This window comes from Accipiter gentilis, chromosome 3 (genome assembly GCF_929443795.1).
Source record: "Accipiter gentilis chromosome 3, bAccGen1.1, whole genome shotgun sequence".
In the NCBI taxonomy this organism is placed as follows: Eukaryota; Metazoa; Chordata; class Aves; order Accipitriformes; family Accipitridae; genus Astur; species Astur gentilis.
The window spans coordinates 34,345,194-34,370,903 of NC_064882.1; the positions used below are offsets into that span (position 1 = coordinate 34,345,194).

The 25,710-nt window shown below is 36.1% G+C and overlaps 1 protein-coding gene across 2 annotated transcripts in view; it reads right to left on the reverse strand.

Annotated features, from left to right (window-relative positions):
• Positions 1-25,710, reverse strand: part of STX18 (syntaxin 18) — a 70,902-nt gene that overhangs the window by 27,250 nt on the left and 17,942 nt on the right. For both annotated transcript variants that reach the window (XM_049794751.1, XM_049794743.1), the window contains exon 2: positions 5,132-5,199. In XM_049794751.1, the coding sequence (XP_049650708.1) occupies positions 5,132-5,199 (68 nt within the window). The remainder of the gene's footprint in view (positions 1-5,131; positions 5,200-25,710) is intronic.

Below are 25,710 nucleotides of genomic sequence, written 5' to 3' on the forward strand. Positions count from 1 at the left end.
AAATTCCCAAGTGTTAGGGCACTACAGCTAGTTCTTCAAACTATATTTAACACAAACATACAAACTGTCTTGGTGGTTCAATGATCAAAAACATGAAGGAGCCAATGATGAAAAGCAAAGGCACAAGCTGTTCACAGATGAAACATCAGACAATTTACCAAAGACTGAAGATCGGATCTCACACAGCACAGAAAGCAATGTAGGAATGCATTATAGCAAATGGACTGAGAGAAAGGATATATAGAATGTATAGCAGTCGTACACTAAAAATGGGAAGGTAAGTAACAATCCTCAACTGAAAGGAATGATCACAGTTTGCTTAACAAAAAAAGCACCCACATCTTGTTAACATCTTCAGGAACCAAGAGTCCCTGCCTTCTCCTTTCCAGGAATAGTGATCAACTTGTTCTGACCAGTTTATGACCAAAGGGAAATGAAAGAAATAGCCACCTACCCCTACAGCTCATTTTCTACAGAACTGAAAAAAGGAAAGGTACTATTCATTTTTCTGTTATGGCAACATAAATGAGAAATTATTCCACTAAAGTCAATAAAGTCTCATCAGCACATCACTTACAAGAGAAGAATATGATATTCAGACTTTATAGAGTCAGGAAGGGGTTGTTTGGGTTTTTGTTTTGGTTTGGTTTTGTTTTTTTTTTTTAAATAGGTATTGTGCATCACTAACTCACTAAAGATACACATTAGCCAATGCAACATTGCTGGGAAAGTACTTGAAGATCACAATTTAGCAGGGATAATTTTTTAATATATGTCAGGTGTTTACCATATTTACTCATAAATTGAAAATTACTGTTGTGATTGTCTAGTAAACTTAAAAAAAAGTTCATCAGTTCTGTTTTAAGGAAAAGCCCTTGGTTATTTTTCTTATACATTGCCTCAAGGACTATACCCCCCACATGTGCTTTCTAAACACCACTATGAAGCTTAATAAGCCCCCTTGAAAAAGCTGGTGAGGAAGTCCTTGAGATAAGCTATAAACCAGATATGAACAAATGCCCAAATACTGTTCACCATTGCTGTTTTTGAGTATTGTCAGAGCATTTTCCAATAGAAACTAATGAATTTTCAGATACTCTGAGATGTCATAAAGCATTTCTTGATTGTTGAGTTTCACTTCTTTCCAAAAATTCTTGGAGAGAGACTACAGTTAACACCACCACAGGTGACAGCTCAGAGACAAATACTATTAGCAGAAACAGTGATGATGCAACGTCCCATGATTTAGCTACACGTTTCTTATAAAATACCCTGCCACTGACTGTGTTCACTGATCATGAGTGTGACATCGAAAGGGCTTTGTTAGGTTTGAAATGTGTATATAAAACCAGCAAGAAAATAATTAAAATAATTTAAGTTATTTTTCTTCAAAACAAGGCTCTAATGTTAAATAAAAGCAATGGTACATATAAAGTTATTGGTCCTTCCCTTAGAAGGTGCAACCAATAATAACGAGTCATGCAGTCTTTGCTACTCATTCAGGGTTTTCATTATTCATTATTTTTCCTTAAAACATGTGTTGTAGAGAAAGTCCAATAATCCTCTTTGCATCCACAAAGTAGAACAGCATAAATAATCTAGTATGGAATTTGACAGTACTATTTTATAAGTTTGACCATTAAGGACAGGATCAACTGCAATCACAGATGAGATTTGGAGGATTATTTTATGGTTTAATAAAGGAAATGACACTTTTTTCCTCTCCATAGTTAATACCTAAGGTGTGGGGAGATAAAAATCACTGAGAATTACAATAACTGGTTAAAATAGTTTACAGAAAGAACATTAAAAACTTTTAAAAACCAAAATAGCTTAGCTAAATTCTTACTCCTCTTATCACTTCAATTTTATGCACGCTACTATTAAAATACAAATGGTACCCAAAATTTAACTGCTACTGACTGTTTGCTCTTACTGCAATTATTTGCAGTTTCTCAGCCTATGCATTCACACAAAGTTTTCACATAATACAACCAGTTATTTCAGTACTAAATTGGTAGCTCCACCTAGTGTTGTCCACGACCTATTCCAACAGGAGCTGAAAAGCACACAGCTAGTCATAACACATAGCTGTACACCATTTCTGCTTGCTGCTTGGAAAAGCAGTTCCTCATACACCTTGCATACAGAATTGACACCCACCCCCCCGAGCTTCATTTTCAGCAGCACTGACTACAAATAGCTCTTATGGCCTTACACTTATAAAACATGCCAAAATCTTCTTTCCTTTTTTTTTTTTGTTTGTTTGTTTTATTTTTGAATCAAGAAAATACTGCTTTTAGAATCTCATGGAGGCAAAAACAGGTGTTGGAAGTCTTCTGGCAACTTAGGCACACATTTTGATACCACTGATTGTATAGTATGGCTATTACTGTGAAAGACCCTTTCAGGCATAGAAGTTGTTTCTCAGAAAGACTGTTCCTCCAATGTGGACCGAGCTTAAGGAATAGCTGTTAGCTCATCTATTCCTATTGTCTTCTCCTGTGGGATGGATATCTGTCTCAATAACGCTCCTATTTGGCATCTGTAAAGACTTTTGGAGAAAGCTATTAAATTGTCGTGGGACTCAGTGTCTTCAATCCAAGATGACTTTAGACTGTATTTTCTCTACCTTAATTGCAGCAACAGCTTAGCTTTAGTCAGGGTTGTGGCAGAACTGGAACGCAGACAGGCCTGACTCACCCCATGCAATACTGTAGTTATGTTGAGGGACTGGAGAAATACAATACAGGAAATTGTGAAATTTCAGAAGATCCTTTAAAAGGGAAAGCTTACCTACGCTATTCCATTTGGATATATACACACACACTTCCACCCACCCCACCGCCCAAACCAAAACAACCAAGTGAGTTGTGTGCTTCTCAGATGACTGTGAAAAAAAGACATATAGTTGTTTTAAGTGATACTCCACACGCTTCCACCCAAGAAGGGCATTGCCACAATGATCCACCTTTGTCACCTCAAGAACAACTTGCTGACATTCTCTTGAAAGTGGAAACTTCACTTGGGAGAAATGCATTGGCATCTTTATAAAAAGTGCATCCCAGTTCTTTAATGGATACCAAGTGGGATGCATTCTGTATTGCACACACTGTACATTCTTCCAATTCTACATCTGGTTGAAATTTTAAAAGTTTTGGGTTTGAAACACAAATCTCAAAATAAAATGGTGTCTCAGAACCCTGGAGAACACCTCTTTCCCTATGCTTAACCAGGGTGGCAGATCAGCCCATTTTAAATGACAATGTGGCGAAGGACAGGCAGTTTCGGTGAGCGTTTTTCCCCACACAAATGTATTTCCCCAAAAGACAGCATTCACTGTATGTCATTGTCGGTGTTTAACCCCAGCAACTAAGCACCACACAGCCTCTTGCTTGCTCCCTCCACACACAGTGAGATGGGGGAGAGAATCGGGGGAAAAAAGAAGTAAAACTCACAGGTTGAGATATGAACAGTTTAATAGAACAGAAAAGAACATAATAATGGTAATAATAAAAAAATAAAACACTGATAATAATAAAACAATTGGAATATACAAAACAAGTGATGCACAATGCAATTGCTCACCACTTGCTGACCAATGCCCAGTCAGTTCCCAAGCAGCGATCCGCAGCCCCCCAGCCACCTCCCCCCAGTTTGTATACTGGGCATGACATCCCATGGTATGGAATACCCCTTTGGCCAGTTTGGGTCAGCTGTCCTGGCTGTGTCCCCTCCCAACTTCTTGTGCCCCTCCAGCCTTCTTGCTGGCTGGGCATCAGAAACCGAAAAATTCTTGACTTAGTCTAAATACTACTGAACAACAACTGAAAACATCAGTGTGTTATCAACATTCTACTCATCCTAAATCCAAAGCATAACACTATACCAGCTACTAGAAAAAAAAATGAACTCTATCCCAGCTGAAACCAGGACAGGTATGTTGGACTGTTCATTTTTTATCTTAGACATACCTATAGACTGAGAAGGAAGTAAAGGAATTATTAGTTAATATTAATTATTAATTAGGAATTATTAGTTGTGGGGTCTGCACTACGAAGACACAAAGTGGATATCTACGTTTTTCAAATAAATATTTGTAGCAGTCATAAGTGTGTCACAAACCCATTTCTACAATATGAAATAAAATAAAATTGTGAGTAGTTCAACTGGAACCGTTAAACTTCTATTTACAACAGCAAAGTTAAATAAGTGGAGATACCCATGAAGTATTTTCTATTTCTGGAATTAAATATTGTGCAACCTAAAATATGACTACCAAGTTTGCACATAACAACAGTGTCATCAAAAAGCAATTTTTTCATTTCTCAAGTGATATGGTTATTTGTACTCAGTTCACCAAAATACAAGTTGCCGTAACATTTAGATCTTAGATGAACTTGATTTAGTAATTCATTAAGAATGTTAAATCTGCAGATCACAAGATGCTCTTATTTTTTCTTACTAACACCAACCTGTAAACTGTGTTTTAATCTTCTAAAAATCCTACTACTAAAGCTATCAGCAAGTAAGCAGATACAACAGTTTTCAATGTTTGAATGGCTGAAGAGAATCAAAACTTTCTCCAAACAATAATAACTACCAGAACTGAAGCCTACAGTTCTCGTCACAGAAAAGGAATTCCTGTGCAGCTGTCCCCTGACACCATGTTCTCAATGGTGTCCTTCATCTGGAGTCTGAAGAGTTTGTATCACTCTCCTCCAGGACCTGCTGATGCTACTGACTGTATACTTAGTGAAAACAGGTAGGTTTAGTGTCACAGAGTGAAGGGGAAAAGCTGGATCATTGAATCTAGTATTCTGCTGTCTCAGGAACCACTTCAGAAATCTACTCTGTAGGTCCTTAAAAGGTACGGGACTCAGACTGCCAGGTTGTTTTGTTTCAGAACTCACTCCTAAGAGCCAGAAATTCTCTTCAAATTCTGAGTCTCATTTTATTTAGGACCATTTTCTTCTTGTGACAGCACTATTCTTCATCTTAATTAGCTAACAGTAAGCCAATAAATAAGCAATCTATGTTTTGGTTTTAGTCATTATGCTACAGATTTTTAAACAGTTCACTTTCTAAATCTGAAAATAAACAAATCTATTTAAACACGATGCACACCTACCTGTAAGCATTAATGTAATCCTTTCTGTGTTGCAGAAGAAAATCTTTCAGCTTTCCAATATGAGAAATCTAGATGAACAGAAATAATAATTAAACTTCAGTCAGATAACTAATTTTATGTTTAAAGTTCAGTATTCCATGCTTGAAACATGAATTTGTAAAATTATTTATTCTGTAATTAAATAGTCATAAAATTTACTCTTTACATTCGAATTTTCACATTTTGCAAGAGTCAATACATAAAAATAATCTAAAAATATCTCTTGAATAAAAGTACAACTCAGAAAAGAGTAATAAAAATGTCTTATACCCAAAAAAGCATAAAATAAACACTACTAAACACTAAATATAACTACAATATTAAACATTAAAAATATTAAACATAATAACAACACAGAACACTATCTAAACTGGCAATCCAGAACCTAATGTATATTTTAGAAAATAAATTCATTTTAGAAGATCACACAAAGTTTTAAACATTTTACTGATGAGATACAATACAAATATTCGAGTTCAGTTATTAGAACTTGTAGAGCAAGGTGCTGTCCCTCTGCTTCCTATTTTTGCCATAAAAGACTGACCAGTTTGTGCCCAAACTAAAGTAGTATCTCTATCATCTGATAATCATTACTAAGTTTTGCCAGAGCATACATCCCTAACAAATTTCTATTTCTGGATTTCTACTTCACTGTGGATACATTTTACTATAAATCCACTTGATTTTCTTTATTAAAAGTCTTTACAAAGATCCTTTGAAAAGATGAAAAAACTCTTAAAAATCTGAAAGAACTTTTGCAATCTTTAGTCTGATTTAAAAGATTTGACGTAGCATAAGATGGTGCTCATTTTAGAGAGTGGAAGAATTACAGAAATCTAGTTTAATTGGCCACAGAAACAACATGACTACCAATATGACTTCCTTAGCAGGTCTTGAAAGAGACATGATGGGGGAATGAGGAGGGGGGGAGAACTATATACATTAGTGATATATGTTTTCAAGCGGGAGGCAAGGGGAACCTTTCTAAAGAATGTTCGCAAATATTCATTAATAATTCAGTGTAAAAAAAGAATGCAAGGAATTTTACAAAACAATAGTTATTTTAGTTCACAAATACAATAAATGTGGTTTACTCCATGTATCTGGGAAAAAGCATCAGAAGCTGTTCAAGTCTTAAAATCCTATTTTCATGCAAATGTTCCTTGTAATTAAACAAACAAAAAAACCACAGAGAAAGAACACATAATAGTTTGGATAAATAGAAGATTAATTCCCCCAATTTTTTTTTTCAAAAGATCATCAGCTTTTTGAAAAAAAGATGAAAAAAATTTACTTAGTAAGACTACAGTGATTTGTACAACTAGAAAGAAGTGTTTCCTTGTGCAAATACGCATGTATTTCCTTATTATTTTTTTTCTGTTTCATTTTTACTACAACTCATCATACTGGATAAGAATTTTCTGAGTTTTAATGTTTAAAGTTTTCCATGTGATTAACAGCACAGGAAATGTAATCCCATTCATAGCAAACTGAGTTCTGTTAGTACCTCCAGCAGATCTGAAGTTTCCTGAAGCGTGTTAGCGCTGTCATACACAGTAAGAAGGGAAATACTGAAATCACTACACGATCAATAAAGCACAAAGAGTAAGCTAAACCATGCCACAGATGTTCCTTCTCATTGCCACTGGAACTTATTTGCTGTATAGTAATCGCTTTCTTAGCTCAGACTTGGTATGTCATGAAATTTGCTGAATAGGTAAATTAAGCTTGACTATGAAAGCAAAACATTTAAAACAGTCATACACTGTTTCAGTAGAACAATAATACTTAACAGGCAGAAAGAAAGTACTACAGATGACAAAGACTAGAAATGTAAAATAAGAAACATTTCAAAACATTTATATTAATATGTGAACAAACACTAAACTAAGAAAATTTTGCTAATCTATTTTCAAGTAATAAATCTTAATATTACTGCAATAGCTACAATTTAGGAGTGATTAACAAGCAGAAAGAATCAGAATGACAAGCAAGAACACTGTCTTACAGTAATTAATTCATCTAGTCACAAAGAGCATTCTATTTAGGCTAAAATTGTCATAGTGTGTTTGAATTGCACTGACCCCACTTTGCCTCTCCTTCATTTGTAAAGCTATTTTCATGAATTTAGAATGACACCATTATGCCCATACTTGCATCAAGCTCTTAGTTCCCAAGATTTGCATCAGAAGTGAGACTACTTGTTCTACTTTCCCTCAAATTCTAACAGTACCTTCTACGATCCTGCGCTGCTGCTGTTTCTCTTTCGCTTTTTCTTACCATGTACTACTGATATAGTTTCAAATTCAATGTGTCATTAGCGTACCAACAAAATCAAACAATTTTTACAAAAAAGGTCTCATTAGCATTAAAGGGAATGTGAATTTTATTTAAAAAAAATAATTTAATCTTAAGCTTAATCTTCTGCAGACACAAAATATCCCTGATTATATAAATATAAATCTTGAAGGTATCTCAAGGGTCATCAACCTGCAGTTATTCTGGGGTTATCAGAGGCACACCATACACTCTTTACAAAGTTATCAAGCTCCAACCTAGAGGTAATAAAGCATCTCCCTATTCCAACTGAATGGCTTTATTAGAATCCTACTGCTCTCATTATGAATGAGAACTGACTAATTTCCAGGTTTACTGATTACCAACTTCTATCCATCTGTTCTTGCTTCAAAACAGTCCTTTCCCTTAAAAGCTCTGCTTCCCTGCATGAATGTCTGAGTTTACCGTCAATAATCCTATCTCCCTCTAACTTCTGTAGCCCCAGACAAATGACCTCAAGTTTCTTCTCACAGTGTAGTTATGAAGTTGCCTAACCCATAACTTTCCTTTGCATTTGCTCCAGTTCACATCCCTCCTTTTCCAATGCAGATGACTAGAAGGGCATTCACTGGTGTTGGTTACTTTGCAACTCAGCTGGAGATACCTTTTCTTCCACCATTTTCATAGATTAGTTTCAAGCTTATTCTTTGTTTCAGTCTCTAAATACATATTCTACTGCTGAATTTCTTTCTTCTCCCCACAACTCCAGACCCCAGAGTCATTCAGCATTTGCTGTAACAAAACATGCTCCTCCCTCTCCTTCCTCTCAGCATTCCCTCGTCAGTAAATTTTACCAATCCATCTTACTCTGGGATTGATTTTAAAACTCATCTTCTTTAGTACTGTTCTTATTTTGGGGAATACAAAAAGTAATTCTGCTATCAACCCGTCTTCAGCCCAACTCTTCCTTCAACACAGAAGAATTGCTTCTGCTTATTCATCTTATTCAGTTAATATTTTTTCTGCTAATCTCTTCCAGACTTCCTATTAGCACTTCATCAGACACTTTACCATCAGACATAAGGTCATCTTAACGAAGGAAAAGCAGATTTTCTTAAAGCATCAAGTTGGTTGGGCACATCCTATTTTTAGTAAGATAGCAAGTTATACTGCATTGTATCTTGCTTTCTATTTATCTTTTTCCCCTCAAAATCTTTTCTGAATTCTGGACCACTTCTGGATCAGACCCTGCTGATACCATTATCAGTTTCCCTCTGCTGACTTAATTATAGGCATTAAATTTGCTTCACTCTAATCAAATGGTACCATCTTCAATTCAATGTATTTTCATTAACTGCCTTCAGAACCTGGGATTTCTCAAATCCCCCGTGTCTGAACTCAATGCAGAGATTATCTGATAACCACAATTTGACTGCATTAAAGTCCTGAGATTTTGTACAGATTTCTAATTCCATGCTCTGGTTCCCAGTACATATCTTGCCTTTACCCTGCTGGTCCATGGCTTTTTCCTTATTAATTTAGTCTGGAGACCATGCCTAAACTATTCTTAATCTATACTCCAGCTACATGACTAATCCACTTTTTTGCTAATTCTCTTTTGATTTACACAGCTAAAGAATATCTTAACTTTGGGGGATTTGAAGTTAACTAAGTTAACTCTATGTGAATTTTGCCAAACCTGACTTTATCTCTACAAAGTCTTCCCTCCTGCAACAGTTTTCTTGGCCAGTCAGTGCCTCTCTCCCTCCCTTGCTTTTTACTGCCTCTGGGCTAATTTTTTGTATCTTCTCTAATTAATCTTTCAAGTAGACCTAGAACACTTTTAAATCCCACTTGCATTTCAGCATATCCATTTTTTCCCACTCCATTTACCCATTCGTAACTGCAACTTTCTATTTGCTGTATATGCCTGTTTTCAAAACAATTATACCACCAGTTGACACAGCTGTCAAAAGGATAGATGAAAGCAATTTGAAGACAAAGCACAAACACACCTGAACATTGGCCTCTCGTCATAGTTCCCATTCTTTGCCTCTGGAAATTAGCTTTCTTCTTCTCTGAAAGTCTGGAGCAGAAAAATAAACCTCTCCTCCACCCTGAAATAATAAAATTATTTCCTTTTCTCCCTGAAAGGATAGGAGGGCTTAGAGAAATGCCCTTCACAGTTGCAGCACTCTTGCGCTGCATTAAGACTAAACTTCTCTTATGGGGAAGAACGCTACTGAATTTCCAGATATAACTGACATTGCTATGAGAATCATGGGAGAAAAATACGTTTCCTCTCAATATTGCCGTCATCAGTTATACCATTACACTAACAGCATGTTCTTGAGCTTCTGTTCACTACCAAAATACGGAGGCTTACGTTCTTCCTGACAATGAAGACCGCTTACAAAACTCCAGGCTCTCCCTCTTCTCTTCCCATTCCCACCAGCAGTCCCTTAAGGGTCAATACCATACACCAGAACACTGAAATTACTTTTTTTCAATTACTCTTCTGGAAATGGGGGTTAATAATACAAAAGACCAAACATAAAGAATCTGTTTCTTTCATTTCAACTCCACAAATACCTGTATCAGCACAAGGGAGAGCAGAAGCTGGACAGCACTAGTAGGGAACTTGCTAAAAGATGCATCTGCCGTGAAAGGAGGTATATTTAATTACAACTTAAGAAACTTAACATGATAACCGCCTAAGCTCAAGTATCAAAGCTGGAGACTCCAGGTGTTATTTAAAAACTCCCAAGTGTAGTTCTGATCGTGAAAAACCAATTGATTTTCTACAGTGAAGCAGAAGCAGTTTTCCACAGGGTGGCAACAAAAGCGTCAGCGCCACACAAGTAAAAAACACTCTATAAATTCACATTAAAGCCTGTGATGTAACGTTTTTAAGTTACTTTAGGTTCCAGTTTGTACTTTAAAAAGTTTATTTTCATTGTAAACTACCTCTTTAATGCATATATCTGTGTTTTGTTGCCACCGTAGATTTTCTAAACAACTCTTATTAAAACATAAAAGCAAATATTGCATATAATGCAGGTCCAGCACAAAAGGAAGCTGTGAATGGCTGCCATCTGCTACCACAGGTGGCACGCACAGCTCTATTTATACTTGGGGCCTTCACTAGAAGTGGTAGATGTTCCTCTATTTAGAGATTTTCCTTACGATTTTAGAGCATGCTGTATTTTTAAATAAGAAGAGAAACAGGCAAGCATTCTCTGCAAAGCAGCATCTTCAAAAGATGCATATACTTTAGAACAGAGACGCTGACTATGCTTCCTTCAGTATCTTAGCAATACATACAACATTTCTTTCCACTCCCAACAAAGAATTGATCACTCATGAAACAGTAGGTTCCAATTTGCATACGTTTAACTCACTGCAAGAAGAAGCAGCATTGTTTACGATTAAAATGATTGGAGTAGGTTCCCGTGACATATTGTAGAGAGAATTCGACAGTGCTGAATAGTCATTTTCACTGAACAAACATAGCATTTTATCAAGTTTACTCCTCCATCAGAACAATAAGCAACTACTCTACTACCATATAAAATTGACTGTTACACTTCACACTATATTGCCACTCTGAATTTTTAAAAGATGTACTTTGTTAAAGGAAACTTTAAAAATACTTAAAACCAAACCATAATAGAAAGGCTCTTGCAAAAGTCGTACAAGACACGGCATTTACTGTTGACTCAGCAGTATTGACAAGCACTGCTGACGGAAGTGTCTGATTAACCACAAAAATAAATTTAGAAAAAAAATGAAAGAAGTTTTACATTTGATTTTTCAGTATGTCCAAAAAGCTTGATCTTCAACTGTCTTACTGAAATAGATTCTACCTACAGATTCATGAAAAAAGTAACTACATTCTACAATCCCCTCTGCAAAGAGCAGAAAAATTAAGATTTTTGTTGTAATATTAATATCTAGACAATTATGATGTTTTCAATTCCAAACATACAGTCAACCCAAACATACCTACTGCCTATTTCAGAAGAAATTAAGAATTTCAATAAGACATTAGGTGATGTACAGGGACTGCGTTTTTCCAACCAAAAAAAGTACAGTCTCAGTACTAAGAGAAGATACAGCAACTGGTATAAGAACATAAGCTAGTTCTTCTTAAAAAAATAAAATAAAATTGTTTCCGATGTCTAAACCATATTGAGAGAGAGAGAGAGAAAGAGAGAGGACATTTTCCATGGTTAGTGCATGTAATGAAGGCAAGTGTTTTCAAAAATCTGGAATAAAACCCAAACAGAATAGATACTATAAACAGAAACCAAATTTATATTAAATAAATTTTAAAATTAAGAGCTTGAGCTCTTACCTAAACTATTACAGTTGGGAAAGAGTAGTTAGAAAAGTTTTGAAGCAGAAATTACTCCTACAGAGAAGTTTTCCACTACAAACTACCTTTGATTAATAGAGATGTGAATTTTTTAAAAAATACAAACATATGAAAGGCCAGGTCCCACACAGCTTCCTTGTCGGCTATATTTTAAGAGCACTGTCAGCCCATTGACTTCACAGAGGCTCCTGCAGAATGTTGCCCAAGAACAGACAAGATTTTATTTTAAAACACTACTGGATTCTCCATTTCGGAAACTGGAACCTTCAGAAGATGAAATGATATAATCCCCCGATACAGTGACATGCAACAAATATTTAGCCAATTAAACTAAACCTTTGGGAAGCTTCAGCTCTGAATGTAATAGTGTGAAAACTGTTACTTCCAAGGGTTTGGATGGTGACTTATTCGTAGGCCATGAGGTGGTGCTGTCCTACCAGAATTCACTGCAGAGGAGCACTGGCTGCTTCCAAATGTCAACTGGCCAGTTTTCAGCTGATTTGTCTCTTGAGGGGATACATTTGGTTTAGGTTTCCCCAGCAAACGTGGAAGTTTCTAAAACAGGTCACGCAGATCAATTGCTCTCGTAATCTGAAACCCAAAAGAGCAAACAATATCTAAACTGTGGCGTGGGGGTGGCCCGACGCTGGAAGCGGGTAGCAGGAGGCGAGGAGACAGCCAGCCTGGCTACCTCTAATCTCAGGAAAATTGTGACTTTGTTCAGTTTCTGCTTTACATCAGCATATACGTTACAGCAGCAGCAACGGGCAGGGAAACATAATTGCATTTTATTAGTAGTCTTGCATTCAGAGCAAAGGAATTAACATCACCAAGAATGGCAGCGTTGTATTCATAAAATGTGTGGTACACGGGATAAGAACCTTCAAAATTGAATTAACTGAATTAAAGGCCACGAAAATTAAGACTGAGGCATTTTGACTCTTCAAGGTAAAGATGGTACAAAACTTTAAAAATATTTTGAAAATAAAATGTGCAATATTTCTAATTTAAAATAACACGGTATTTTTTTTGTAAAACCAAAGTAAAATTTTAAGGAATCACTGCAAAAAATTTCATTAGCCATTGTGGGATATTGGAAGATAAAACCTGGTTGCAGAATACCACAGGCAGTATTTGGTGATCATTAATGAACCAGTTAAGAAACCTCTAAACTGTAGTGAGAAGCAAAGCCACTTTCCTAACAGTTGGTTTGGAGCACAGAATGCTTCCTTTTGCTTAGTATCAAACTGGCAAAAAAGTAAAAAAGCACTGCCTTGTGCAGTTAAAAAATAAGAAAGTTTGCTTTTAAAGGAAATATTTTTTTGTTTTTAATTCCTGCTTTACTTTGCATGTATTTATAAATATTGCTATAGTTCAAAAATTGTCTTTCACTGATTTTTGCTACTATCAGTTCACATTTGAAATACTCAGCCTCTAAAGTGCACTTGGTTATTTTGATTTTTTATTCACTGTTTATTATACAAAGTGGAAAATTTGGTAGTAAATAACTTACTATCAGCCCCAAAGCCTCACATTTCATCTTACCATGCTTTCCTTAAAAATAATCCAGACTTGCTATAAAATTTGGTCAAGTGCATGATGATGAGATTATGTTTGGAATTTCATGACACAGTTGCAAAACATTTTTCGTTCAAGACTCTTCTAGTAAGAATAAAGCAAAGTTAATACACAAGAGCTCAAAAGCTCCAGTTCCCCACTGACCACAGTAAAGAGTTAAAGTACCCAGTATTATCACTGGATGAAGGTTTTACTGGGTTATTATTTGGGGCTGGGGTTGCTCTAAGTTTTAAAAATGTGCGTGGTACCTACAAGAAACTCCAACGGTATAGAAAACTTATTTTGAAGCCATTGAATTTTAAGATTGAAATTATCCTGAAATATACTGTATATTCTTAAAACCATTTTAATGCTTTGTATTTCAGGCATTTATAAATACAGAAGAAAAAATAAAATCTTTTTTTATAGGATAATTACTTATAAACACTGAATTTGAATTCTGAACCAGAAAACTGCAATACACATAGAATTTAAGATAGAGGTCTGTGTTAATTTTGTCACTGTTTTCTTAGGTCTTGTGGGAACACACTGGTTTGATACCGGCACATACAGAAGCACATCTAAATATTCTGAAAAAAGTCTGTAAAGAGTCAATAGGAACATGAGGTGATCTCCAGAAAAAAATAAGGGTAGGTTTTCTACAATGTAACATCATGCTAAACCTTTTTAGTAGCCAGTCTTCATTTATTCTCTGTGGCAACAAAGAGTTCTAATTAAAAAAAAAAAAAAAAAAAAAAAAAAGCAACATCTGATTTTAATAAAACTTACTATTTCCCTTTTTCTTGTTTATTGTCCAACTCTAATCATACCTTTCTTTAACATTTATACTTTTACATAATCATCCAAAACCTCATTGACTAAAATATAAACCCCACAACAATTGTGGGGAATGTTTTGGTTGAGAGATAAAAGAAAATTGGTCAAAATATATATTTGCAATAATTGGCCTTTACCATTGCTGTTCAAAACGCTCCATTTACAACCTTTCAGTAACTGCACTCAAATTTGCTTGTGTCTTTCTGTAAGAGATGTTTTTCTTGTCCCTTGTTCTCACAGTCTGAACTCATTTAGTGCTATGTTTTCTTGACTCAAAGATGTTTTACGATAGAAAGAGATTTCCAGTCTCATTTAACAGACAGACAGTAATAAGAGGTTACTCTGTCTGACCACCATTACGAAATTCAGAATCCAAGTTTTTGCAGAGAGTTACACGTGCGTGTGCTTCATTTTGGGAGTAAATTGCATCTGCTTCAGCAGAAGCCATCCCAGGGCACCAGAGCAGTCCAGCCTGCGCCATCCGCTGTGCCGGCAGGCTCTCGGCTGAAGCCGCAGCCGGACCTGAGCCTCCCCTGCCTCGCACACACTGCAGTCCCACGCTCCTCTGCCAGGCCCTTTTCATGGAGTCTCTTACATTTTTGGTGTATTTACACTAACACACCTCTACGCTGAAGCAGCATGAACTGACACTGCACTTACTCCGTCTCAAAATCCTGCCACTCCGTCAAATACAGTTCAGGGGGACAAGCACCATTCTGTTTCAGTGTCCAAATATTTTTCTGGATTTTCATCATCAGTACAATAATGTTCTTAGTGCAAAAATCCTTTCATTATGTTTCAGCACCTTCATTTGTATTACACAGATGAAACGTTACTTTAGCGGCTGCTCTAGCATTTATGCCAAGTAAGGTTCTCCCCCATTAAAACACTGAGCTGGACCAAGAAAACACCCAGTCGGAAATGAGACATTTATGATTCCTTACCTAAAGGACATGTATAGATCAGGCACAAAAGCAAATAAATAAATATACTGGAAAGAAGCTAATTCTACACACATTAAGATTTTCATCCAAGTGCTTTATGATATCAGCAGAAAAATTAAGACAAAGGGCCCGTCGTCCATTCCCCCCCCCGGTGTAACACAAAACCCCAAGACCTGGATCATCTGCCCTAAATCTTAGGAACTTAGTGGGCCCTGGTCACTGCAAGTCCTTGTGTAGCTGATGCGGAGTGACACACTGATAGAGGTTATTCACGTCTTCAGTAAATCTAGACCAAGTTTCTCAGTCAGGCACACAGATCTCTTCCGTGCCGCCTCACTTCACATGGACTGCTCTGCTGCATTTTCTGAGCAAGCTACTACTCCCGTTACAGCACCTAGGAAGTAGAACCAAACAAGCAAATCCCTTGGGAATATAACTCTTCTCCACTAGTCCTTTTAACAGCAAAAATTTTGGCTAAACTGAGGTGAGGAAAACAGTAGCAAAAAAAAGCATCATCCTTTTAATAACTCTTGGACCGGACAGGGATACTAACACTCAGTCTGAAATCCAGTCTCCCAATATTACCCCGTTCCCTCCACCCTGCCCCTTTCTAAGAAACAGAAGTGTCTTATAAAATGGTAATTAAGGCAAACCATGACAGGTTCTCAACTCCACAGCAAGGGCTTGAAGCTTATCAGAGCACAAGCTGCCCTAAAAGCATCACTGAGAATGAAAGCACCTTACTTTGTCCCCACTCAAGAGTCTTCTGACATGACCAAAGTCCAGCCGTAATGTCTGAGAAAAATCCCTTCCTTCAGAGTACATTGCTCTGTCCTATTTCTATTAAGTTAACTACCAAATGACCATTAGCTTCCCAAGGTAACATATGATGTGGCATGAAAAAGTGTCTCTGGACCCCTGCATTTGTTCACCACAAAATGCTATTCACATTGGTTTTGATCTACCATCTGGGTATTTGCCAACTGGTTTGGCCTAAGAAAAAAATGGTCCTCCCCAACCACAGGGGAGAATAATTTCTACTTGAAAAAATTCCAGTAGATAGTCATGTAGAAATTTCTCCCAAGAAAGTGCTTGCAGAATTTGGGAGCAGTAAGATTTAGCTATAATTAAAAGGGAAATCAATGCTATTCTTTTGCATCTCAGTAATGCTGACAATTCAAAAGTATATTTTTAATCACTGAAAAGCAGAAACTCCTGACAAGAATTTAAGTTGTGAAGTCAGGCACTTTTCCTTTCTCACTTTTTCTCAGCCATGAATCTCAGTAAGATTTTTTTAAATGTCCATTTCCTGTAATTTTGGTAATTTTAGAGTATAATTATTTTTACATTTTTATGATGCCTTTGGGGTATCATTACAAATATTTTTTAAGCATTTAAACTCAGAAAAATAAAATTAAGTAATAGCTTCTCTTAAGGAGAGACTGTCAACCCTGTTCTGAATAAACAATCCCTTTTAAAGCAATCTAGAGATTTATATCTGCTGTAACCATAGAAATTAATCTTGAGTTTAAAAAAAAAAAATAGAGTAAAACATAATTTATTTAATGAAAATCAGAACACTGCTGTTGCAAATGAAAGTCAGGTTTCTGGGTTTTTTTTAATTCAACAGACAGCTTTGTACGCAGTCGTAAGATTTTACTTGATGGGCTACTTCTTACAACTTAATCATACTTGCTTAACTAATTTGATCAAAGCATTCAGATTTCTGAGTATTTTAATTTTACTCAAGATAGATGCCAATCAGTAAGAAAAAAAAGTTAAAGACTTTTCACATTAAAGAAGCTGAAGTTAAATGTAAGAAACATTTTTTAATGATAAGAGCAATCATGAGAAACTGCTATGACATTGTGAGGCCAACAGGAAGACAGCACAAAAATTTTTATAATTTTTTCATGTAAAAGTTTGGGAATAGCAGAGAAGAAAAAAAGCACAAGATGTGAAACATTTTTATATGTCAGCATAGCTAAAAAAAATTACATTCTGTTCAGAAAAAAAACAGCGTTTTCTATAATCTAAGAGTATTTACAAAGTTGCATGAAACATTCCAGCGTCCACACCGTCAAAACCAATGATAATGCATAAAGAACTTCAAGGTTAAAATAATTAAATATTTATAGCTCAGTTAGGGAAGAGCTAAGAGAGCATCCGCATTTGCTGTATTTTCAAAGAGCAAGGAAAAGAACTTGAAGTTCACATGAGGAAACACTGATACGCTTCACAATATAACATCAAAACAAGAAATCATAGCCCAAAACCTAGAAAATTTTTGACATCACAATAGATTGAAATAGTTTCCTGTGGGAACACCCATAACAGCCACATAAATTTAACAGAAATTGTGAAAAATATAGAAGTATACAGTAGAAGGAATCTTTATCAAAAGAAATACAACCTAACAGATTATTTCTCTAATTCTCATATGTATTATGATAAACTATTATGTGGCATTTCTAGCTGTTACATTACCTGTATATAAGGCCGTCTTCTAAGTCTCCCTCAATCATATCAACAGGAAATTTTCAGACCATATCAGAAAAAAAAAAAACCAACCCAAACCCTTATTTACAACTAGAAACTCTGAACTCTAAACTCAATTATTCAATTATTCTATTATACAATGACAGATATACAACTGAAGATTAGAAAGAAAGAAAATTAAGCCGCTTTAAAGCCAGAATTTTCTAAAAAGACAGTAGCTGTTCATAAGCCAGAGTACCAACTCTGAAGTCCTCAGGAAGCCCCTCTACGTGGGGTGACTCACTGTCTAGCTTCGCGATTTGAAAACCAGCAAGCTGCTACGATACTTGCAGCTGAAAAACATAGTGTTTCCCATCATTTAAAACTTTATTGCAACTTCAATTTTTTTCTCACTGCCTGTGATAGAGATGAGTTCCCAGTATGGCAATGCCCTTACCTCCTTGACTGAGGGTCTTCTTTAGAAGGAAATGAACAGCTGAATATGAAAGGGCAACTGTTACAAAAGCACTGATTTCAAAGAGTAGGTTTTTGTTGTCAATACATAAAATAACAACGTTCTCTACTGCAATGTATGAACAGTTCTAGGATGCCTCTATCAATCCAACTAGACCACAATTTGCAGTGTTACTGGTTTATTCCAAATACTTTTGTCCGTAGATCCCCCTGTAAAACCTCATTTGAGCAAAACCTGAACCTGGCTCTTTGTTCACAGTCAGAAACCAAACTGTTACTTACAACAGCTTTAACGTTTACCACCAAGAAAACAAAGGTAACACAATGGCACACTGACAACGTTTTAACATGAGCTCCCTCCAAAGACATCTCTCTCAAACAGAGAACGTAGGCGACTTTTCCTGGCAAAGTAACCTTCTCCTGTCTTGCCGAAAAGGTAAATTGCGTGCCCCCGTCATCCTACCCCCGCTCTCTCCTTCAAACACATGCACCCTCCCAGGAAAAATTTCTATTTCTTTCAGCTGCATCCAAAGCCCAATGACACTGAACGTACTATCAGCACCTCAAAGAGGGATCTATGAACACCTCTGTATCTAGCAATGCTCCTTAGCAGCAATGGCAAAAATACGCCAAAATAGCACACATTTAGGGCCTGGAGCGTACTGGCCCAAATCGATGCTTGCTCTTGCAACATCACTATTAGTCAGCAGAAAAGAAACTTGGATGTGATTGGGGAGAGCTAAGCAACTGTACAAAAAGATGCATGAATATGCATTATCCTAACCAATGCTAACATGGGAGAAATAAGCTTCTGGTCTCCTCCTCTCACCCCAGTCCATAAAGGAGAATGATCTAGGAGACTTGGCCAAACTCAATGCTCATACAAACATAAGAAAGTTTGGCCTATAATACAAATGGGAAAGAAGAGACTCAGTGAAGCGAGCTTTGCAAGGCTATAGAAGACACGTGAAAATACAACAGCCCATTCCTCTCTCCTAGCTAACTCACCTGTTTACTGTAACAGGCTACCTCTCCCTGCAACACATTACTCAATTCTGAAAGCATTATGTCTATCTCTATAAAGCCTCAAATTCATAGGAACCCACAACTTAACATAGTGGGTAGATTTTTGATGGTATGCATCCACAGGAAAGAAAATACACAGTGTGCAAATAGGGAGAGAACACAGAAACAACCCCAAAAAACTAAGGCAAAAACTTAGTACAGATACACAAGAAGAGGAAACAAAAGGGTTGTCTGAAATAAAAGGAAACAGCATCTGCACTGAGACATACCACCACCATATATTGCTGCATCAAGCCTGGGGTTTCAGCCAGCAGTCAACCCCAAAGAGCCTCCCAGAAGAACGGGCTGTAAAATACAGTTACCTTCATGGCTGCTCAGGAAAGCAACAGAGTCTCCATTCTGAAATTACTAAGTGACTATAAATACAACTGAGCACCCAGCCAGCTGTAAGACAATCTTAAGAAACAAGATGGTGAAAAACACACTGACACGTCTTGTATTTATTGACAGATTTCTGTTCACAAGTACTTTGCAGTGAGAGCACACTTCAGTTATCCAGCACCTCAGTACACCGAGGTAAGATCACATTAACTACCAGTGGGAGGAAAGAGATTGTGCTTATTCTGTAAACTCTGATGAATCAGAAGAGCTTCGTAAGATAAAAATCTACTAAAACACCTTTTTCCAAAACAAATTTGAGTTCTGATTTTACTTGAAACAATCTGCTATAAAGAATAAAACAGGGACTGCTTCCCTGTCCCCTCCAATTTTTTAAAATAGATTTTACTGGCGACATCAGTTTTTCAACAGTTTGTGGCACATGAACATTTCAATGACGTTAACAATCTTCATAGAGGCCTTACATTCCACAACTTTTTGCTAATCTACATATGGGCATTGCTGTATCATGTAGGGCAAGAAGGAACCATCAGGTAACTAAAACACCACCATATCAACAAGTAAACAGGTACAAACTGTCTACAAGTTTATAGATTAAGCCACTCAGAGCTTCGTGTTAAGATTCGGTGTCCATCAAGCAGTTTCATTGTGTCTCGCCAGCCTGTACACAGGGAAGAAATTAATGTTCCCTCTGCCTTTTGCCATAAAACCAGACTGCCCAGGTTGGGCTGCAGTAGCTGAATGCTACTGCATTGGAGGGGAAAATAACAAAAAACCTGGACAGAAAATACTTGTGTTTCAGCAGATATGCATACATAGAAGTAGGAGTATCTCTTCTAAGATGGATATTGGTTTGTATGCAATTTTCACTCAAGGTTAGAGTAAAATGCTACTGCAATTTGCCACACCAATGTTTCAGAGCTCTTAGATGAATTCTGTGAACAGTATCTCATGTCAAGGACAGAGGTGATACTACATTTTCCTGTTTTTATTGGGGTTACAAACACCTGATTTACAGATGTCATACCACTGCTCCACAGTTCTGCTCTGCATTACAGATGAGTCAGTATTACTGACATGGATTTCATCAGTATTTCAGTATTCTGCCCATGCACTTGCATGATGTACTTAGGAAGAGAGCAGAGTAAACATGAGGTACTTCCCTGCTGGGGAGGTATCTCACTAGCAACTTTAAGATGAAAATTTTAAGGCTATGAATCAGAATTAAAACATGAAAGCTTAATATTGGGAAGAGAATTTACCATAAAGAGACTGGTCAAGATTACGTGGTAAACGTCAAGCAGATAGCTGAGTGTAATAGTAGATGGAACAGGAGTTGGGCAAGCTTACCGTCGCATAAAGGTGAAAAAATAAGAGCAACGCTAAAAGTGAAGGAAGGGAAGAATTGAAGATGGAAGAGAGAATAAAAACAGCAGCAGAATAGCATGGCCTGCAGTAAAGAACAACAACAACAACAAAACCCAAACCCAAAACATCATAAGATAAATCCTTGCTAAAGCAATAATTGTATTTTCAGTGTAAACGTGAGACACATATGACAGACACAAGAGCTAGCATGCACTTGGAAGAATGGAAACCTTATTTAGGGTAATAAAACAAAAAACCACTTAATGGGGGAAAGAAACACACGCCCCCCCCTCCAACCAATAATTAAATTATTAAGATGCAAAATATTCTCCTTGAAAGTGTTCAAAATAGCCTAAACAAAACTCTGAATGCTATATATATGCTAACAAAAAGAGGGTTAACATGTTTTTAATAGCATGTTTTACTCCTTGGCCCATCAACGTTAGAAGCAGAGCATCCCCAAATTATAATTTTTCCCCACAGAAACCCAACAATTTTGAATGCCTGCAGCTCTAATATTATACCAATGGAAAAGCACATTGTTGACTGCCCTGCATAGCTGTATAACTGTATAGCAGCAATGCAGCTACCGAAAGCCATGATATCTAAATCAGTTTGAAGGTATTTTTTTTTCTTCAGTCCCCTTCATAATGATTCAAACACTGTTTCTGCAATAAGCAATTCAAATGTCTGACATGGCTACAACATCAGTACGCATGGAAGAGACAGACAAAAATGACTAATGATAGAAAAACAGAGAAGGAAAATAAAAATCGTTGTCTAAATAGAAAGTTTTACGAATGCAACTTTAGTTATTTAGTTGCACTGTATCAAATTACTTAAACTTCATAAAAAGACACAGTTCACCTAACTCAAGCTGGTTTTTCTTTTATTTAAACTGATTTGAGGAATTTGCACTTCAGAAAATAAAAAAGCATAGCTTTAATGACTGCATGCATCTTTTTATTGCTTAATTAGTAGCCATTATTAATACTAATTAATGATATGGAGTCAAAAAAAGGAGAAAGTCCAAAAAGCAAGAGCTGGGCAAGAAAGGGGGGGGGATGACAAAGGAAAAATTAATTATATAGATTAGAGCTTCACACAGACAGCCCTTTTCCTTTTAATTTCTTTGTCTTATAAGACAAATTATGCAGCAACAAAAAGAATAAGCCTGCCTTCTGCTGCAGAAAGAAAGTCAAAAAACTCACTAGATATTTGTAGGCAACCAATTTATCCTTCCTGCAGTTAGAAAGTTTTCTTACCATTTAAATAAACAAGCAACTATTAATTCTGTGATAAGTGCTGGCAGAAAAATCAGGAAACAAATACAATAACAAAGGAATCAAATGGAGCGTAAATGAAGAGGAAAATGCCAACAATAAGAAATCAGTGACACTAAAATTGTGAGAGAGATTTCAGAGAGCTATGACAAAATACGACACACAGAGCCAGAAATAAAAGCACACATTGTAAAATAAAAATAATTAAGAGTTGGAAGTAACAAATGAAGGCAAAAGAAAGCTACTCCTTTTAAATGAGTGAAACAGAAGAAAATGAGGTAACTCCTGAAGAGCCATCCTACAAGGAAAATTAAATGCATTTACTTGAACAGAGGCAGTTAAAAGATGCACGCTCTCCACCTGGCTCGGAGTGTGTGCTCTGAGGCAGAGGACATACATAAAATTGTAAGAGCCGACTTAAGTAATCTCGTTTGGAAACAATCAACACAAAAATATCCACTGAAGCACAAAGGACAAATACTTTTACTTTTAAAATTTCCCTTTCCATTAAACTGAAAAAACACTTGGTTTTTTTAAAAAAATAATAGTACTGTTTTTCTCTTACATTACAAATGTAAAGCGTATGCAATGCATGTGGCAGAAAATCTATTAGCCAGTGTTAATTGAATGCGACTTCCTAACTAAAATTCAGTAGTTTCTTGCAACAGTCGCAAAACAAAGTCCTTTTGCTAATGAGCAAAGAGGTGGAACTGTACCAACCAACCCTCACTGCAGACAGAGTTGATAAGGTCATGAAAAATCTTGAGATATACTATGAAACAGTCCTTTTTCCATTTTTTACCATAACACAATTTTTGTCTATTGTAGCAGGCATTAGTCTCTTAATCATCACTGTTAGTAGCCTTAGCATTTGGGGTGAGAGGAAGAGTGTCACTACACCTTAGAATTACAATTATCTAGAATGGACTAAAAACAGTGCAAAAATCTAGACTTCTCATTTCAGGTAACCTACAGACTAAAGGCATTGCTTTACTTTACTCTCAGAACATACTCATTTTAGCTGTTGGTCTAAAATGCTTTTTCTGAAGTTCTATGCCACACTGAAGCCCTACAAAATGAAATGGAGCACAGGTAACAGATTCAGCATCCTGGATGTAGTAGCCTTTTCCTATGAAGCTATAACACAATTTTATTACACAAATTAAAAATTCAGAAATTTATATCAACCATCCTTTCAATTACAAAGCCTGGTGGTATGTTGAATGGCAGCATAAACTTTACCAGAATTTCCAGGTGAATTGTTTATTTCTCATGGCCATTATGGTAAAGAGGAGAAAAAAAAAGCGCTAGGGGTCCTATTGGAAGCGCTCAATGTTTTTAGACACCATATGGTCCTATCTTCTATGATAAATTTACTAATACAAATATGATTGTACCACAGATAATGACATTTGCCATTAGCAACAGCTGAAAGGTCGTCTTAGCTCCTGCTGTGGAGTTAAGGCAAAGAGGAAACAAGAAGTTCTCAGTGCTTTTGTAAATAGGATTTTGATGAAGGACTGAAATTGAAAACTGGATTTCCTGACCTCTGAGTGTATGACAGTCCTTCTTTTTTGAAAGAAAAAAACCAAGACTGATGTTATATTCAGAAAAACCTACAACCTCATCATATACTATTACAAATTTTGCTTTAAAATTATGAGTATGAAGATAATTTGATGTATTTCCATATTACCTTTTCAGAACACTATCATTCATCCAGAAAACTACTACACACTACAAAAAACCAGAAGATAAGTATTAGAGAACTTTTCCCAAAAATACATTCAGAATAATCAATGCAATCTCTTAGGCCTCGCAGCTTTACAGTTACACAACATTTCATTAGATTAGTTTTTTCAAGTGTTACAAGGAAAACCAATTAAACATCAAAAGATTCCTGCTTGTAACATCAAATTTACTACTCATTGGAACAGTATGCGTTATTCGCTAAATACGTGTTGACTTGGAAGTCATCATGAACAACATTCCTAAATAATTACAGCAACTGCTACAAAATACTGATTACTATTAAGAAACAGTAGGTTAAAGTAAACGCACCAATTATCATAGCCTTCACTTGCCAAGAGACACCATTCCATCAAAAGCACACAGCACAATTAGAAGTTAAAAATATAGTGTTTATTTTGTCCTTAATCATTGCTCCTCCACTGCTACCCAAGAGATAGGAAATGTACTATAGTAACAGCAAGCGTCTTGCACACTGTGGTTGGTTTCTGCAAACTACACAGATCTTTATTGCAAAGAACGCTTTTCAGGTGAAGGTTGCACATAAACCCGTCACATGAGGAATAAGAACATCATGTTGGTGATGTTGTTAATGTCAGGCAGCGAATGCAGCACAAGAAACTTCTCAGCAAGACGTACATTATGTGGTTTGTTTCGATTGTGGGATAATATCAAAAGATGGCTGGGCTTCAACTTGGTGGTCAAAGGGATAACCTATACAGGCTGCTACAACTTGTAGCCGCATATGTATTCTTTAACACTGTCTGTATGGCTGAATGGATAGTGTGTTTGCTCTAACTGAAATAAATTAAAATAGTCAAAAAATCTATTTTCAGTGTAGTTTCTAATCTGTGTCAACTACTGGCAATATTGCAGTCAGGTAGGTTTGGGGTTCGTTCTTCTAAAGGAGCAAAAAGCATCAAAGGTTTTTTTTTTTTTTAATCTGAACATTAAATATACAGATATGAGCACAGAGAATAAATTGTACAATTTTGTTCATATTCTTTCATAATTTCATTGTCGCAATATTAAAGACTTAAAAGAGCTGGTTAACCCACTTTTGTTACATTTAAAATTATTTATCCAGTAAACTCTTAGGACTTAGTGACATTTTATTAACTTCACTGTGATAAAAATGTAGCCATAAACACTAGATCAAAAAGTAAAAACTTTCACGATCTAGCAACTAGGTAGCAAAATAAAAGCTTTAAAAACTAACAAATGAAGCTAAAAATAAAATTAGATATAAATTCAAGTTTTAGACTGTGGTCAATTGAGGTCTAGACAAAACCCTATGTTTGTTCACTGCCTAGTCTCCAGTCTGCTCCAAGTTTGAAAAGGTAATTGAGCTCAGTCTGTAATTACTGGATTAGATACAGATGGGCTCTGTACATTTCAGGGGAGGAAAGAACTGTTTTGATTCATTTTATGATTGCCTGTAAGGTCAAACTTTTCAAAATGTACTTTCATCTGTTAAACTGTTTCTCAAAGTCCCAGGGGGACATCTTCAATAACTGATGTTTTAAGCAATTTGGGTCTATCAGATCCAGTCTTTGAATGTAATATGCTGTCCATTTTCTAGAATTATAAATGTGCATGTAGGTTAATTGCTACAACTCGTACATATTTTCAAAACTACACTTTTTTGAAAAATTGTAAGTTTTACCCAACAACTGTTATGCATAAATATTTGTAGAATTATTTTGGTTTAGGGTACAGAGTATCTTTGCAAATAGGAATAAATAACACAAATTAGAAATGTTCTTACTC